Consider the following 16,717-nt stretch of genomic DNA (forward strand, 5'->3'; position numbering starts at 1 on the left):
GTTCGCATGACATTTTTGACCGGCTAATGCAAAATAGAAGATATAACACACATTTCATACATAGCCCACACATATATCTGTCACATATTTTCTGGGCTGCCATGAGTGAGGTCAAGGAACAAGAAATCGCAGCACCATATTATTCAGGTAGCTAGTAAGTCATCACTAAAACAAATGTAGTACTTACAGACTGGGTCCTGTGGGGAAACCATCCTTTTCTAAAAATGAAAGGGAAAAAAATTGCAATCTTTAAAAAGTCTGTAACAAACAGAAAACAGTCAAGTCTAATCCATATGAAAGTTCACCAGAGGAGGAGAAACTGAGGTATTTCTGGCGGCTGTTGCCCGTAGAGTCATAGAATTTGAGCACGTCGAGAACAGCCTGTGGGTTCTTCTTCTGCTCGGACTTGGTGATGTTTGATGTCTGGAGAAGTCGTGCCCATTGCTCTGGCATGCCCTATCAGCGAGGAGGATACAAGGGGGGGGGGGGGGGTCAATCAACTAAGAAAACTAGCAGTGCTACATCCAGGGGATTACTTTATCCTTTTAACAAGGTACACCTGTTAATTGAAATGCATTCCAGGTGACTACCTCATGAATCTGGTTGAGAGAATTCCAAGAGTGTGCAAATCTGTCAAGGCAAAGGGTGGCTACTTTGAAGAATCTCATATAAAATATATTTTGATTTGTTTAACTCTTGTTTGGTTACTACATGATTCCATATGTGTTCATAATTTTGATGTCTTCACTATTATTCTACAATGTAGAAAATAGTAAAACAAAGGAAAACCCTTGAATGAGTAGGTGTGTCCAAACTTGACTGGTACTTTATTCGTATGTTGCCAGAGAGAAAATGAGTTCTGACAGAGCAATCTTCCTGTCTATATAAAGGTGCTCCTCTGCGGTGTAAAGTCAGTTTCACCTCAAGATAAACATGAACCAGTTTACAACCATAAAACTGGACTGGCCTCTTCAAAATCAAATACCACCTAATATGTTATGCAATGTGCATGTGCTCTTGTACACCTGTCATTTGTGTAGTTAAACTGATCATGTCTCTGTTTCTCTCGCAGATATCACCCCATGCTCTCCTTCTATTCTGATTCCCATTCCTGATCTCTCTGCACCCACCTCTGTCTATTGTGCACATTAGCGCTTTCTTTCCTCCTGTCTGTCTCTTTGTTACCCTCTTTCTGTCCTTCCCTGCTCCCTGCGGCCATGTGTGATAACGGGGATCCTGAGGACAAGCCCCCAGCCCCCCCAGTCAGGATGAGCAGCACCATCTTCAGCACAGGCTCCAGTAAGGACCCGCTCTCAGCCAATCACAGCTCCAAGCCCCTGCCCTCGGTTCCAGAAGAAAGGAAACCCCGCAACAAGATAATCTCAATTTTCTCAGGAGCAGAGAAAGGTGAGACACGAGTCCATAGAGGTGGTGCACTGGCAGGGGATCTAAAGCAGTGGTTCCCAACCTTTTTCGGTTACTATACCACCAACTGAGTTTTATTCTGCCCCAGAGTACCCCTGAAGTACCCCCTTGTGCATTTTACCAGTAGGCCTATGGTCTCATGAGTCTTCTCAAGTACCCCTGGTGGATAGGCCCAGTACCCCTGGTGGATAGGCCCAGTACCACCTGGGGTCCTAGTGTCCCTGGTTGGAAACCACTGCTCTTAAGCATTTGTCAACTGTCCTATTTTTGTGACGGAGTGGCTGTGGATCCAACTTTTCTGGACCATCTTACAGACAGCCAAAGGTCCCGAAGCTTCTGCGCATATTAGATTCTGCTCATGTTAGATCAAAGCTGAATAAATGTCTGCAAGATCACACGGTAATGATATCATTCTACATAACAGTACCGAATTGCATAGTATTACGCAGGGATGGGGAACTGGCGGCCTGCGGGCTTTGAAGTCACTTGGATCAATTCCCTCAGTCGGGGTTTCAACTTACTGTTGCAAGTTAGAATAGTAGAACACACAAGGTACAATTCTGAAATTTGGTTGTGCATCAGCAGTTTTTCTCTTATGTCAGTCAATTAGCCCATGTCTACTAAAATGTGTTAGCTGGCAGTTAGTTTAACTTAGAAAATGGTCTAACTTGTTAACCCTGAGTTACCAGCCGGGGGGCCCCCATTGATTTTTTTTTATTAGTCAGTCTCACTCAGATATCATATTCAAAACTGCGAACTTTTTACACCACCCTATGGCAAAATGTGTAGAATTGCAGGATTACAGTTTTGTGTGGCCCCCACCCCCTTCAAAGTTGCTCATCCCTAGTACACCCCCTTCAAAGTTGCTCATCCCTGGTATAACGTTACTGGAATACAAAAAAACACCTAATTTCTAATAAGATTTTCGGATGATTGTGCGAATGGTCGCATTTCTGTCATGCCCGCGCCACTAGACAAAATAAGAGCTTTGATTGAAACTAAACACGGGCTATGCTACAGTTAACATCATCTGCTCTAAAATTTGCTCTCTGTACATAATTCAAAACAACACTGTATAACTCAAGAAGATCTAACCTAAATGCATATCTCTATGAACCTTGTTGAGATCAAATGGTTGGTATGCAGATGCTGCATGGACGTTTCACCGCTAGAACTTGAAAAATTATTATTCACAATTGACAGTGAGAAATGTGAAAGTAGAGAAACACATGTGCAGAATGTGATTCGGATCTTCAGCTCTGGGGAAAAAAAGATCCAGGGGGCTGGATGGGACAGTTACCTATGGAGCCACAGCCATTTTTTTTTTAAAGGTGCATTAAGAGGCTACATTTCATTCAGTGTATCTTAGTTCAGAACCAATCCATTTTATGTTACTTTCCATCTGTATGCATCAGACTATCCAGTGGCAGGAGTAGTTGCGTTTCGGTCTTTTCAATTTCAGTCTATCCGTTGTTGGATCTGATTTACGTTTCAGCACATTTATTAACAGAGAATGTAATGATGGTTTATTTGATGACTTTCAGGTGGTAGAAAGAAAGACCGGGACAAAGAACGACCAGAGATCTCTCCGCCTTCAGACTTTGAACACACTATCCACGTTGGCTTTGATGCTGTCACTGGGGAGTTCACTGTGAGTACGGTCACTTTCTTCCGACTTTTCAACTCTTATTCCAGGGATACTCAAATCCCAGCCTGGAGGACCATAGTACTGCTTGTTTTTGATTCTACCCGAGTTAGTTGATTGACCCCTGACCCCATCTCTTTGTATCCTCCTCTCTGATAGGGCATGCCAGAGCAATGGGCACGACTTCTCCAGACATCAAACATCACCAAGTCCGAGCAGAAGAAGAACCCACAGGCTGTTCTCGACGTGCTCAAATTCTATGACTCTACGGGCAACAGCCGCCAGAAATACCTCAGTTTCTCCTCCTCTGGTGAACTTTCATATGGATTAGACTTGACTGTTTTCTGTTTGTTACAGACTTTTTAAAGATTGCAATTTTTTTCCCTTTCATTTTTAGAAAAGGATGGTTTCCCCACAGGACCCCAGTCTGTAAGTACTACATTTGTTTTAGTGATGACTTACTAGCTACCTGAATAATATGGTGCTGCGATTTCTTGTTCCTTGACCTCACTCATGGCAGCCCAGAAAATATGTGACAGATATATGTGTGGGCTATGTATGAAATGTGTGTTATATCTTCTATTTTGCATTAGCCGGTCAAAAATGTCATGGAACCCTTATCGACCAATATCAAGGACATTGATGATGATGATGAAGCTCCCCCTCCCATTGTGGCACCACGTCCAGAATACACTAAGAGTGTGAGTCATTTTGAATGGAGCTCACAACCTCAACTTCTCTTTCGCTTTTGCTCTCTTTCGACCTTATTCTCTCATGCTTATTTATTGTGTGTGCCTTGTGTGTTGGCTTGCAGGTGTACACTCGCTCCGTCATTGACCCCATCCCCGCTCTAGCCACCTGTCCAGATGGAGACTCGGCCTCCAAGTCTGTAGACAGACAGAAGAAGAAGGGAAAGATGTCAGACGAGGAGATCATGGACAAACTGAGTAAACAAACTATATCTTTTACAATAGCAATGTTACAGGTAGTTATTAAGACCCGTTTGTCAGGGGAAATCAGTATTGGTCTGGTCTGTATAATAATAATATATTTGCCCTCAGGAACTATAGTCAGCATTGGAGATCCCAAAAAGAAGTACACGAGATATGAAAAAATTGGACAGGGGTAAGTGTACGTTTATTTAAAGGTGGTAATTGGGGTGTATTTGAGTGCAGTGTGTATGGGGCCTTATTTGTGCATGGGGAGAGTGTGACAGAGGTGTGTGTGTGTGTCCGAGTTATAAAAAAATATGTAAACATTGTCCACACACAGGGCTTCGGGGACAGTGTACACAGCCATTGATGTCGCCACAGGACAAGAGGTAAAGGGGAATTAAGGGTTGTCATTGGTCGACTGACTGGGGATTGATGCGTAGAGGAGAATAAGTGAAAGGAAGGAAATATTGAAAGAGTAGAGGAATGACGACAAGAGAGTCAGAAATGGGGAAAGAGTTTGAGAACTGTTAGCCTGGCAGCAGATGAGAAATTGCAGGATAACTAATCACTTACCCATTTTAGAGGCTCATGTTGAACGTTTCCTTCTTTCTGGGTGTTTTTCACAGGTAGCCATTAAACAGATCAACCTACAGAAGCAGCCCAAGAAGGAGCTGATCATAAATGAAATTATGGTGATGAAAGAGTTAAAGAACCCGAATATTGTCAACTTCGTAGACAGGTAATAGAATGGTCAAATATATAATTAACCTTAACATCACTAACTTTGGTGTCAGTTCGATGTACCAAACCTCCTCTCCTGGTGATGGTGAGACTCTAGAGGTCCTGGAACACATTGGGTGTACAATTTTTTACAATACAATATATCCTAACGACCTCTCTGGCTTTGGTGTCTGTGTGTGTTTATGTCAGTTTCCTGGTGGGAGGGGAGCTCTATGTGGTGATGGAGTACTTGGCTGGTGGCTCGCTGACTGATGTGGTGACAGAGACCTGCATGGACGAGGCTCAGATAGCTGCTGTCTGCAGAGAGGTGACCAGCTCTTATACGGCACACAGCGTTAACCTTTACATATTTACCCTTTAACACTGGCTCGGTGAGAAACTTGTGTGTGTTTGTTGACTGTTTTTTCCTTCATAACCATCCCTTTCTGTGTCTCTCTCTCTCCCTCTCATTGGTTTCCCAATCTGAAGTGTTTACAAGCACTGGAGTTCCTTCATGCGAACCAGGTCATCCATCGTGACATCAAGAGTGACAACGTGCTACTGGGGATGGATGGCTCTGTCAAGCTCAGTGAGTCTCCCTCTACCCCCTAAACAACCCCAGGCTGGTCATGGTCTATGTAGAGTTGTAGAGGAAGTAAAAGCACTAATAGTTGGGGGTAGATATTTACCTTATTGACAGTTGTAGGGGTGCGTGAGTCAGCTGCTTGTTCACTCGCACATGCCCACAATTGCTAATAACCCATCCTTAACTGCTCGACTATATGTGATAAAGTGAAAATCTGAGTCTCACACTTGCACCCTGCTTACATACTAAAAAGGAACAAAAAGTCCTTGTCCTAATTCTGACTAAAACTACACACATCAGATTTATAGAGGTATGATTCTAATAAATTTCATACAATCACACAATGACAGGGTAGTTTTAGTTATTGTTCTACGTTAAATGTATACATAATTTAGTCATTATTCATAAAATCCATAACAGCTACCTATAGTCAGAGACGGCAGATTGATTTTTTGACAAGGGGTGCAGGATTTGTTTTGCCTGATTTAGATATGTTTCTGCTTATAATATCCAACGTTTTGGTAGTCAAGCTTCTCTTCTGTCATTATAGGTTGCCCTAGAAGACTAAATAAACCCTTGTACCCCAGAATGTCATAAATAATTAGAATTAAAAAGCTGATAGTATTTCAACCACATAAAATCCAAGCTGATGTCATTTGGAAATTTTACACAGAAAATCTTTCCCATTTTATTTATTTGTTACTGCATTTTCTCCTAGGTCCCTAAACGTCTGTTCCGCAAAATAAGCAGAGATGAAAATAAGCAGAGAACTTTACCGATGTCAACTAGATTGAAGCATTGATTCCATTGATCTATTACATTTTCTGTTGAGTAAGGGTTTATTTAGTCTTCTAGGGCACCATATAATGACTAAAGAGAAGCTACATGTATATAATTATAGACACTTGATTAACAAATGGCCTACCAAAATGTTGGAAAGTATAAGCAGAAACATATCTAAATCGGGCACACAAAAAATATCCTGCACCCCCTGTCAAAAAATCCTTCTTTGACTGTAGCCTACAGCACATTTTCTACATTAGCGGGTTAGGGTTGGGTGCGGGCCTCAGATTTCCACTTTATCACATATAGTTGTTGAGCAGTTGAGGATGGGTTATTAGCAATTGCAGGCAGGTGAACAAACAGCTGACCCATCGAATCACTAATCTACATCCTATGAAAGAGAAGTACCATTTTGGCAAGGATAGTTAACAAATTACTTTTATGCTAGTGCTGCTGTTTGTAGTGCTACCATTCAGTCTCCATCTCTCTCTGAGTTGTCCCACCTCTCTTCTCTTCTCTTTGTGCAGCCGATTTTGGTTTCTGCGCCCAGATCACACCAGAGCAGAGCAAGCGCAGCACCATGGTGGGCACGCCTTACTGGATGGCACCTGAAGTGGTGACCCGGAAGGCCTATGGGCCAAAGGTTGATATCTGGTCCCTGGGCATCATGGCCATTGAGATGGTTGAGGGGGAGCCTCCATACCTCAATGAGAACCCGCTAAGAGTAAGTGAACCGTAGAGTAGCACCCTTCTAAAATGCAATTTCTTTGTTTTACTGTATCATAGTGCATCAAAAACTAGTTCCATAGTGATACAAGACTGACATGGATGTAACAGGCAGACTTTCCCAGCACATAAGGTATCTCACAGTTCTAGTCTTGCACTCTCTCCTCCCCAAGGCACTGTACCTTATTGCTACCAATGGCACTCCAGAGCTGCAGAACCCAGAAAAGCTGTCCCCCATCTTCAGAGACTTCCTTAACCACTGCCTAGAAATGGATGTGGAGAAGAGAGGCGGGGGAAAAGATCTGCTGCAGGTGATGCCCCATTTTATCTATGGCTTCCCATGTGATTTGCTCTTCTACTCGTGTCAACTTGATTGGTTGGATGTGGCTGTATATGCCTCCATCATTACACCATCTGCATGTACTACAATAGAGATGAGCTCCAATGTTAACCTTACTCTCTTTTTCCTCCCTCTTTCCTGTTTGTCTAGCATCCCTTCCTGAAGCTGGCAAAGCCCCTCTCCAGTCTTACACCTCTCATCTTGGCTGCTAAGGAGGCCATGAAAGGCAACCATTAACCGAACAAACAACCATGCCTTCCCATGCTGTGCCAGATTTGAGGTTTTGTGCCAGACAGTAGACTGAGTGACAACCCAACTATATGCTCCAGCCTGATAAGCCCTGACAAACCTCACTGTGAAGACCAAAAACATCCAGAGCACAACCCATCGCTGACCATATGAACTCTTTGATTCTCACTCAAACGTTTGAAGACAACTCAAATGAAAGTGCTTATTTTCAGATCCAGGCTTAGTTATTTTGTACAAGAAAAAACAATGTTGGGGCTAGATTTGTATTTAACATGGAATTAAGATATCTAGTTCTTACTTTTTGGAAGAAATATTACTGCCTTAAACAAATGCAAAACATTGCCTAATGTACTGTTGATTGTGTCAAATTATTTTCCCATAATTGTTTTTTTCTTTGTAATTCTTCCTTTCCAGCTTGTTAGTGTCCTCTTAGGCATTTTGATACTTGAATTTCATTTGTGTCCCCACTGTGATCACGTTAAGGGCCTCTCGCTTAATGTAATGGCCTCTCGTTATTCCCACCTGGTGCCACATTTAATCTTTGGTCTTTTCTCATTTGTTATAGGACAGACATTTCAAAACATTCCCGTGAATATGGTGATATGGATGACGATATAGGTTGCCTCATTTGGCAGTGCTACCATCATTTTCCTCCTGTGTCATTAGTCCCTTGGTAGTAGATGTGCACCCTTATGTGCAAATTCAATTGAAGAATGACAGGGTTTATTCTTGCTTGGGCCAACGTTCTTTGTTCTCAAAAAAATGTTTTGCTATATTGTATATGTCAAATTCTGTACTTTTTGTGTATTTAGGACTGTAGCTTAAAAAAATGTGCTTGTTCATGTGTATATTGTGTACCTAACTAGACGGAAAACTGGATATCAGGCCGGGTACCTTTTTTATAGGCTAGAAAAGGCAATGTATATTTAATGTTTCTTTTTTTCTATTTGGATTACTAACAATCTGACAATTGCCTGCAAATTCAAATAAATGCAGCTGTTTGTCCTTATTGTTGATTTAAGAATGATTATTTCTGTATACTATGACTAACTTGAATGGAGACTCGTGAAAGCCACACATTGTAAGATACCATCAAAGAGTGGGCTCAAGGAATGACACTCCAATAGAGCATTATTTTTAAACAAGATTTGGAGCATTTTGCATTACATTTTGTTAAAGTAAACTTCACCAATATCAAAATCAACAATCGCTTTTGACAGTGACACTGAATGGATACGAAGTTACTGGGGCTAGTCGCAAGTATATATCTGTTTTGTTTGGATTGAGCATTTTGTTATTTAAATGTTGCATGATTTAGAAAGGTACATTCTCTGCAGCACTGTCTGCACGTAATGGATGCGGTGGCAACAGTTTTGGTGAAGTTATTTCGGCCTCCTAAGTTTAGGCTATTTCTCCGAGCTAGAGCGCCACCTGCTAGTCATACTATTGATGTGTGTATTGATTTCTAATTTGATTAGATGGTTCCCATTTGAGATGCAAATGATGAGTGTCGTATTTCATGTTATAGGGATGTAAACTAGTCACCTTTCGGCGAAATTCGCCGTTTTGAATCCAAAATAGGTGACCTACGTGATTCGTGTAGATCCGATGAGAAAAGTTTGGGCGAAGGGGGCTTTGTACGCAACGAGTGATGCGCGTTTGGAGCAATACTGTATGTTTCAAAGGCTAAACCAATCGTTCACATAACAGAATGCAGCAAGCGACTGGAGAGACTTAAACTTCCAGTTGTTTTTCGATTACAGCTCAGGAAGTATGCTTCATCACCTTCTCACCGTCTCTGTGGTCATAACTCTTCGTTATCGTTCAGGGGACGCGCTGCTTTATTGCCTTTCAACTCTCCGCTCGGTCTTTCCAGAGCGCACGCTGATGCTGTAACTAGCATATTGGTTGTCTCTTCTCTCTCAAGGTGATGGAGAAAGTGTGGTGGAACAAGTGTTGTTAGCATTGTTAAGTATCTTGCTACCTAACCAATTCGGATAGTTACTATTAACTGGTAACGTTATCGTGCATAAATTTATTTTGCCACCCCACACCAMACGCGATCACAACACGCAGGTTAAAATATCAAAACAAACTCTGAACCAATGACATTAATTTGGGGACAGGTCGAAAAGCATTAAACATGTATGGTAATTTAGCTAGTTAGCTTGCTAATTTGTACTGGGATATAAACATTGAGTTGTTATTTTACCTGAAATGCACAAGGATCTCTACTCCGACAATTAATCCACACATAAAACGGCCAACCGAATCGTTTCTAGTCATCTCTCCTCCTTCCAGGCTCTTTTATCGTTTCAATTATATGGTGATTGGCATCTAAACGTTCATTGTATTACCACGACTACCGGCAAAACAGTTTGTCTTTCTATCACCCACGTGGGTATAACCAATGAGGAGATGGCACGTGGGTACCTGCTTCTATAAACCAATGAGGAGATGGGAGGGGCAGGACTTGCAGCACGAACTGCGTCAGAAATGGGAACGACATCTATTTTAGCCCTTGGTGTCACAGACGCTTGTTGGCGGGCGCAAGCAGTGTGGGTGCAATAATTGAATAACGTGGATTTCTAAATTTATTTTGCGACGCTGGCGCACGCGACGTGTCCGGTTTGGTCAGCATGTTAGTTGCTTACTGGACCCTGGAAATCTGTGTGAAATGTTAACCAGCTAATGAACTAACAGTATTTTTTCCCTCTACAGTATGTGTTTAATTTTCAGAATGAGACAAATAGGTGAAAATGAGGCGTTGCTTGTTAAACAAGTGTAGCTGGAGATGGGCCTGGCTTAAACTGGATGCCACTATAGAGGTGAAAGGAACACCACACGCTTTCTCTCTTTCTCACTTTTTCAATACAGTGGATAAAAAGGGGTATGCCAGGTGTACTCTCTGCCTGAAAGAGATCAATTATGCCAACAAAGGGTATCATGCTCTGCTGGCACATTGTAGAACATTTACATTTACATTTAAGTCATTTAGCAGACGCTCTTATCCAGAGCGACTTACAAATTGGTGCATTCACCTTATGACATCCAGTGGAACAGCCACTTTACAATAGTGAGAACCGATGTCCACAGGCAGAAAGTGTACAATGTAATAATGTAGCCCAAAGATTTTGCTTTAGTTGTGTTGAACTTGATAGTAACACTTGTGTGTGAGTGAGGGGGGATTATTGAAATGTTTTACTCAGTGAACATTATTTTTGCACACATGTAGCCTTGTGCACTTGATCGATATCTACTATAGTGGCCACTATAATAGAGCAAAAATAGAATGCCTGTTTGTTTCATTGTATTTCAACTTAAGCTGTTTTTTCCCCAAGTGCAATGTGTATGTGTGTAGTCACAAGTGTTCTATTATAAAGGCTGTCATGGCTAACTGCAATATTAGTGTATTGTTTTTTTTTCTTCTTAAGACTTGAGTAAAGTCTAGGTAACAAATAACATTGGATTGCTTCCTTTACATTTTTTTGCTGTGAGTTAGGTTCACATTAACCACTTTTTATTTTACACACAGAGACTGTAGATCATATTCTTTGTTGTTTAATTAATTAAAACCTGCATTTCTCCCTAGCAGGGATTTTTTGCATGTTTCAGTGCAACAAAAAAAAGTGTTACCTTTTTGGGCCCAGGTTGCATCCATCCCTGCATGTATTCATCCCTGCGTGCATGTGTTGCAATCTACTGCAAAGATTGCCTGCAGAGTTCTGTTTTACTATCCAGGTCTGTTCCCAAACAATTTGAACTTCTACTTTTAAAAATCCACCTCTCTAAAAACAAGTCTCTCACCGTTGCCGCCTGCTATAGACCAACCTCTGCCCCCAGAGCTGTGCTCTGGACACCATATGTGAACTGATTGCCCCCCATCTATCTTCAGAGCTCGTGCTGCTAGGCGACCTAAAATTTGAACATGCTTAACACCCAGCCATCCTACAATCTAAGCTTGCCTGCCCAATCTCACACAAATTATCAATGAACCTACCAGGTACCACCCCAATTCCGTAAACACGGGTACCCTCATAGATATCATCCTAACCAACTTGCCCTCCAAATACACCTCTGCTGTTTTCAACCAAGATCTCAGCGATCACCTGCTCTCATTGCCTGCATCCGTAATGGGTCAGCGGTCAAACGACCTCCACTCACACTGTCAAACGCTCCCTGAAACACTTCAGCGAGCAGGCCTTTCTAATCGACCTGGCCGAGGTATCCTGGAAGGATATTGATCTCATCCCGTCAGTAGAGGATGCCTGGATATTTTTTTTAAATGCCTTCCTCACCATCTTGAATAAGCATGCCCCATTCAAGAAATTTAGAACCAGGAACAGATATAGCCCTTGGTTCTCTCCTGACCTGACTGCCCTTAACCAACAGAAAAACATCCTATGGCGTTCTGCATTAGCATCGAACAGCCCCCGTGATATGCAACTTTTCAGGGAAGCTAGAAACCAATATACACAGGCAGTTAGAAAAGCCAAGGCTAGCTTTTTCAAGCAGAAATTTGCTTCCTGCAACACAATTTCAAAAAAGTTCTGGGACACTGTAAAGTCCATGGAGAATAAGAAACCTCCTCCCAGCTTCCAACTGCACTGAAAGATAGGACACTGTCACCCCGACAAATCCACTATAATTGAGAATTTCAATAAGCATTTTTCTACGGCTGCCATGCTTTCCACCTGGCTACCCCTACCCGGTCAACAGCACTGCGCTCCCTCTGCTACTCGCCCAAGCCTTCCCCATTTCTCTTTCTCCCAAATACAGTCAGCTGATGTTCTGAAAGAGCTGCAAAATCTGGACCCTTACAAATCAGCCGGGCTAGATAATCTGGACCCTTTCTTTTCTAAAACTATCTGCTGAAATTGTTGCCACCCCTATTACTAGCCTTTTCAACCTCTCTTTCGTGTCGTCTGAGATTCCCAAAGATTGGAAAGCAGCTGCGGTTATCCCCTCTTCAAAGGGGGTGACACTCTTGACCCTAACAGCTACAGACCTACAGTGGGGAGAACAAGTATTTGATACACTGCCAGATTTGCAGGTTTTCCTACTTAAAAGCATGTAGAGGTCTGTAATTTCTATCATGGGTACACTTCAACTATGAGAGACGGAATCTAAAACAAAAATCCAGAAATCACATTGTATGATTTTTAAGTAATTAATTTGCATTTTATTGCATGACATAAGTATTTGATACATCAGAAAAGCAGATCTTAATATTTGGTACAGAAACCTTTGTTTGCAATTACAGAGATCATACGTTTCCTGTAGTTCTTGACCAGGTTTGCACAACACTGCAGCAGGGATTTTGGCCCACTCCTCCATACAGATCTTCTCCAGATCCTTCAGGTTTCGGGGCTGTCGCTGGGCAAATACGGACTTTCAGCTCCCTCCAAAGATTTTCTATTGGGTTCAGGTTGGAGACTGGCTAGGCCACTCCAGGACCTTGAGATGCTTCTTACGGCGCCACTCCTTAGTTGCCCTGGCTGTGTGTTTCGGGTCGTTGTCATGCTGGAAGACCCAGCCACGACCCATCTTCAATGCTCTTACTGAGGGAAGGAGGTTGTTGGCCAAGATCTCGCGATACATGGCCCCATCCATCCTCCCCTCAATACGGTGCAGTCATACTGTACCTTTGCAGAAAAGCATCCCCAAAGAATGATGTTTCCACCTCCATGCTTCACGGTTGGAATGGTGTTCTTGGGGTTGTACTCATCCTTCTTCTTCCTCCAAAACACGGCGAGTGGAGTTTAGACCAAAAAGCTCTATTTTTGTCTCATCAGACCACATGACCTTCTCCCATTCCTCTCTGGATCATCCAGATGGTCATTGGCAAACTTCAGACGGGCCTGGACATGCGCTGGCTTGAGCAGGTGGACCTTGCGTGCGCTGCCCAGGATTTGAATTCATGACGGTGTAGTGTGTTACTAATGGTTTCTTTGAGACTGTGGTCCAGCTCTCTCCAGGTCATTGACCAGGTCCTGCCGTGTAGTTCTGGGCTGATAACTCACCTTCCTCATGATCATTGATGCCCACGAGGTGAGATCTTGCATGGAGCCCCAGACCGAGGGTGATTGACCGTCATCTTGAACTTCTTCCATTTTCTAATAATTGCGCCAACAGTTGTTGCCTTCTCACCAAGCTGCTTGCCTATTGTCCTGTAGCCCATCCCAGCCTGTTGCATGTCTACAATTTTATCCCTGATGTCCTTATACAGCTCTCTGGTCTTGGCCATTGTGGAGAGGTTGGAGTCTGTTTGATTGAGTGTGTGGACAGGTGTCTTTTATACAGGTAACGAGTTCAAACAGGTGCAGTTAATACAGGTAATGAGTGGAGAACAGGAGGGCTTCTATAAAAACGAACAGGTCTGTGAGAGCCGGAATTCTTACTGGTTGGTAGGTGATCAAATACTTATGTCATGCAATAAAATGCAAATTAATTACTTAAAAATCATAAAAATGTGATTTTTCTGGATTTTTTGTTTTAGATTCCGTCTCTCACAGTTGAACGTGTACCTATGATAAAAATTACAGACTCTACATGCTTTGTAAGTAGGAAAACCTGCAAATCGGCAGTGTATCAAATACTTGTTCCCACTGTATATCTATCCAACCCTGCCTTTCTAAGGTATTCGAAAGCCAAGTCAAACAAACAGATTACCGACATTTCGAATCCCACATACCTTCTCCGCTATGCAATCTGCGTTTCAGAGCTGGTCATGGGTGCCACCTCAGCATCTGCAAGGTCATAAACAGATATCTTATAACCGCCATCGATAGGAACAATACTGTGAGCCGTATTCATTGACCTGCCAAGGCTTTGACTCTGTCAATCACCACATCCTCATCGGCAGACTCGACAGCCTTGTTTCTCTAATGATTGCCTCGCCTGGTTCACCAACTACTTCTCTGATCGAGTCAGTGTGTCAAATCGGAGGGTCTGTTGCCGGGCCTCTGGCAGTCTCTATGGGGGTGCCACAGGGTTCAATTCTTGGGACCGACTCTCTTCTCTGTATACATCAATGATGTCGCTCTGCTGCTGGTGATCTCTCTGATCCACCTCTACGCAGACCGACATATTCTGTATACTTCTGGCCCTTCTTTTGACCTGGTGTTAACAACCCTCCAGGCGAGCTTCAATGCATACAACTCCTTCGTGGCCTCCAATTGCTCTAAATACAGTAAAACTAAAATGCATGCTCTTCAACGATCGCTGCCTGCACCTGCCCCGCTGTCCAACATCACTAACTCTGGAGGCTTCTGACTCTAGAATATGTGGACAACTCACAAATACCTAGTGTGTCTGGTTAGACTGTAAACTCTCCTTCCAGACTCACATAAAACATCTCCAATCCAAAGTTAAACTCTAGAATTGGCTTCCTATTCGCAACAAAGCATCCTTCACTCATGCTGCCAAACATACCCTTGTAAAACTGATCCTACCAATCCTCGACTTCGGTGTGTCATTTACAAAATAGCCTCCAAAACACTACTCCAATAAATTGGATGCAGTCTATCACAGTGCATCCGTTTTTGTCACCAAAGCCCCATATACTACCCACCACTGCGACCTGTACAACTATCGTTGGCTGGCCCTCGCTTCATACTCGTCGCCAAACACACTGCTCCAGGTCATATACAAGCTTATCTCAGCTCGCTGGTCACCATAGCAGCACCCTCCTTAGCACGCGCTCCAGCAGGTATATCTCTCTGGTCACCCCCAAAACCAATTCTTCCTTTGGCCGCCTCTCCTTTCCAGTTCTCTGCTGCCAATGACTGGAAACGAACTACAAAAATCTCTTGAAACTGGAAACACTTATCTCCCTCACTAGCTTTAAGCACCAGCTGTCAGAGCAGCTCATAGATTACTGCACCTGTACATAGCCCATCTATAATTTAGCCCAAACAACTATCTTTTACCTACTGTATTATTTTATTTATTTTGCTCGCTTTGCACCCCATTATTTCTATCTCTACTTTAACACTTTCTTCCACTGCAAACCAACCATTCCAGTGTTTTAATTTTTTATTTTACTTGCTATAATTGTATTTACTTCGCCACCATGGCCTTTTTATATTTTTATTTATTTATATATATATTTTGTTTGCCTTCACTCCCTTATCTCACCTCACTTGCTCAATTTATTAGACTTATTTTTCACTGTATTATTGACTGTATGTTTGTTTTACCCTCCATGTGTAACTATGTGTTGTTGTATGTGTCGAACTGCTTTGCTTTATCTTGGCCAGGTCGCAATTGTAAATGAAACGTGTTCTCAATTTGCCTACCTGGTTAAATAAAGGTGAAATAAATAAAATAAATAAAAATTCTTACCAAAAAGGAACTGCTGCCATGCAAAAATGACTATTTATTGACCTAGATTTTTATGTTGTAGTAAGCATTGGTGGTTCAGTGGTAGAATTCTCGCCCTGCACGCGGGAGGCCCGGTTCGATTCCCGCCAATGCATTAACATGTTTTGCTTTGGTCACCCATGTTATTTAAGCAATAAGGACCGAGGAAGTTGTGGTATATGGCCAACTATACCACGGCTGAGGGCTGCTCTTTCGCACGATGCCAATGCGGAGTGCTGGAAACAGCCATTAGCCTGTGGTATATTGGCCCATATATGTTCAGAAAGTATTCAAACCCCTTGACTTAATCCACATTTTGTTGTTACAGCTGAATTCAAAATGGATAAAATATAAAAAAATCTCAAATTTACACCCAATACCCTATAATGACAGTGAAAACATGTTTTTAAGACATTTTAGCAAAATGTTTGCAAATTAAATACAGATCTCATTTACATAAGTATCCACACTAGGGATGTGGGACTCTCCTAATGTTAGTGTGCGTGCGTAGGTTAGAAGAATGTTATACAAAGGAATATCTTTGTATATGAACGGCAGAACGTTCTCTGAATAAACTGTACTATTTTTTGCATACGCTGAGTCTTTGACTAATTTATGATTAAACCCATGGCTTACAAACCTCGGGGATTGGTCAAAGCTATTGATTGATCGATAGTTATTATCATTGGGATGGAAAATTCTCTTGACACGTTTCTAATCATAGAATTACATAAGAATCCTATTAATGTCAGTATGCTCTCTGGGCCTTGTTAAGATTGTCATTTAACTTTTAAATGTATTACTTTTTTATTGTGCATCCACACAACCTGTCCATCGTTTTTTTCATGCTGATTGTCAATGCACTCAAAGGACTCCCTTTGCTTAGATACATGTGCATGTTCATCCACTCACAACCATTATCAGTAATTTCCAGTAAAAAAATC

The 16,717-nt window shown here is 42.2% G+C and overlaps 1 protein-coding gene across 3 annotated transcripts in view; it reads left to right on the forward strand.

The window, feature by feature from the left end:
- pak2b (p21 protein (Cdc42/Rac)-activated kinase 2b) overlaps nucleotides 1-7,875 on the forward strand; it is a 21,692-nt gene extending 13,817 nt beyond the window's left edge. For 2 of the 3 annotated variants that reach the window (XM_070447570.1, XM_070447571.1), the window contains 12 exons: nucleotides 3,230-3,380; nucleotides 3,468-3,499; nucleotides 3,664-3,771; nucleotides 3,885-4,017; nucleotides 4,132-4,195; nucleotides 4,343-4,391; nucleotides 4,632-4,744; nucleotides 4,936-5,053; nucleotides 5,215-5,314; nucleotides 6,622-6,818; nucleotides 6,994-7,131; nucleotides 7,311-7,875. In XM_070447570.1, the coding sequence (XP_070303671.1) occupies nucleotides 3,230-3,380; nucleotides 3,468-3,499; nucleotides 3,664-3,771; nucleotides 3,885-4,017; nucleotides 4,132-4,195; nucleotides 4,343-4,391; nucleotides 4,632-4,744; nucleotides 4,936-5,053; nucleotides 5,215-5,314; nucleotides 6,622-6,818; nucleotides 6,994-7,131; nucleotides 7,311-7,397 (1,290 nt within the window). In that variant the 3' untranslated portion in view covers nucleotides 7,398-7,875. Of the gene's footprint in view, nucleotides 1-812; nucleotides 1,408-2,969; nucleotides 3,077-3,229; nucleotides 3,381-3,467; nucleotides 3,500-3,663; nucleotides 3,772-3,884; nucleotides 4,018-4,131; nucleotides 4,196-4,342; nucleotides 4,392-4,631; nucleotides 4,745-4,935; nucleotides 5,054-5,214; nucleotides 5,315-6,621; nucleotides 6,819-6,993; nucleotides 7,132-7,310 lie in introns of those variants that run through there. The other variant, XM_024004345.2, reaches the window with a different exon arrangement.
- Nucleotides 7,876-16,717: the final 8,842 nt, after the last annotated feature.

Source organism: Salvelinus sp. IW2-2015, linkage group LG16 (genome assembly GCF_002910315.2).
Source record: "Salvelinus sp. IW2-2015 linkage group LG16, ASM291031v2, whole genome shotgun sequence".
Lineage (NCBI taxonomy): Eukaryota > Metazoa > Chordata > Actinopteri > Salmoniformes > Salmonidae > Salvelinus > Salvelinus sp. IW2-2015.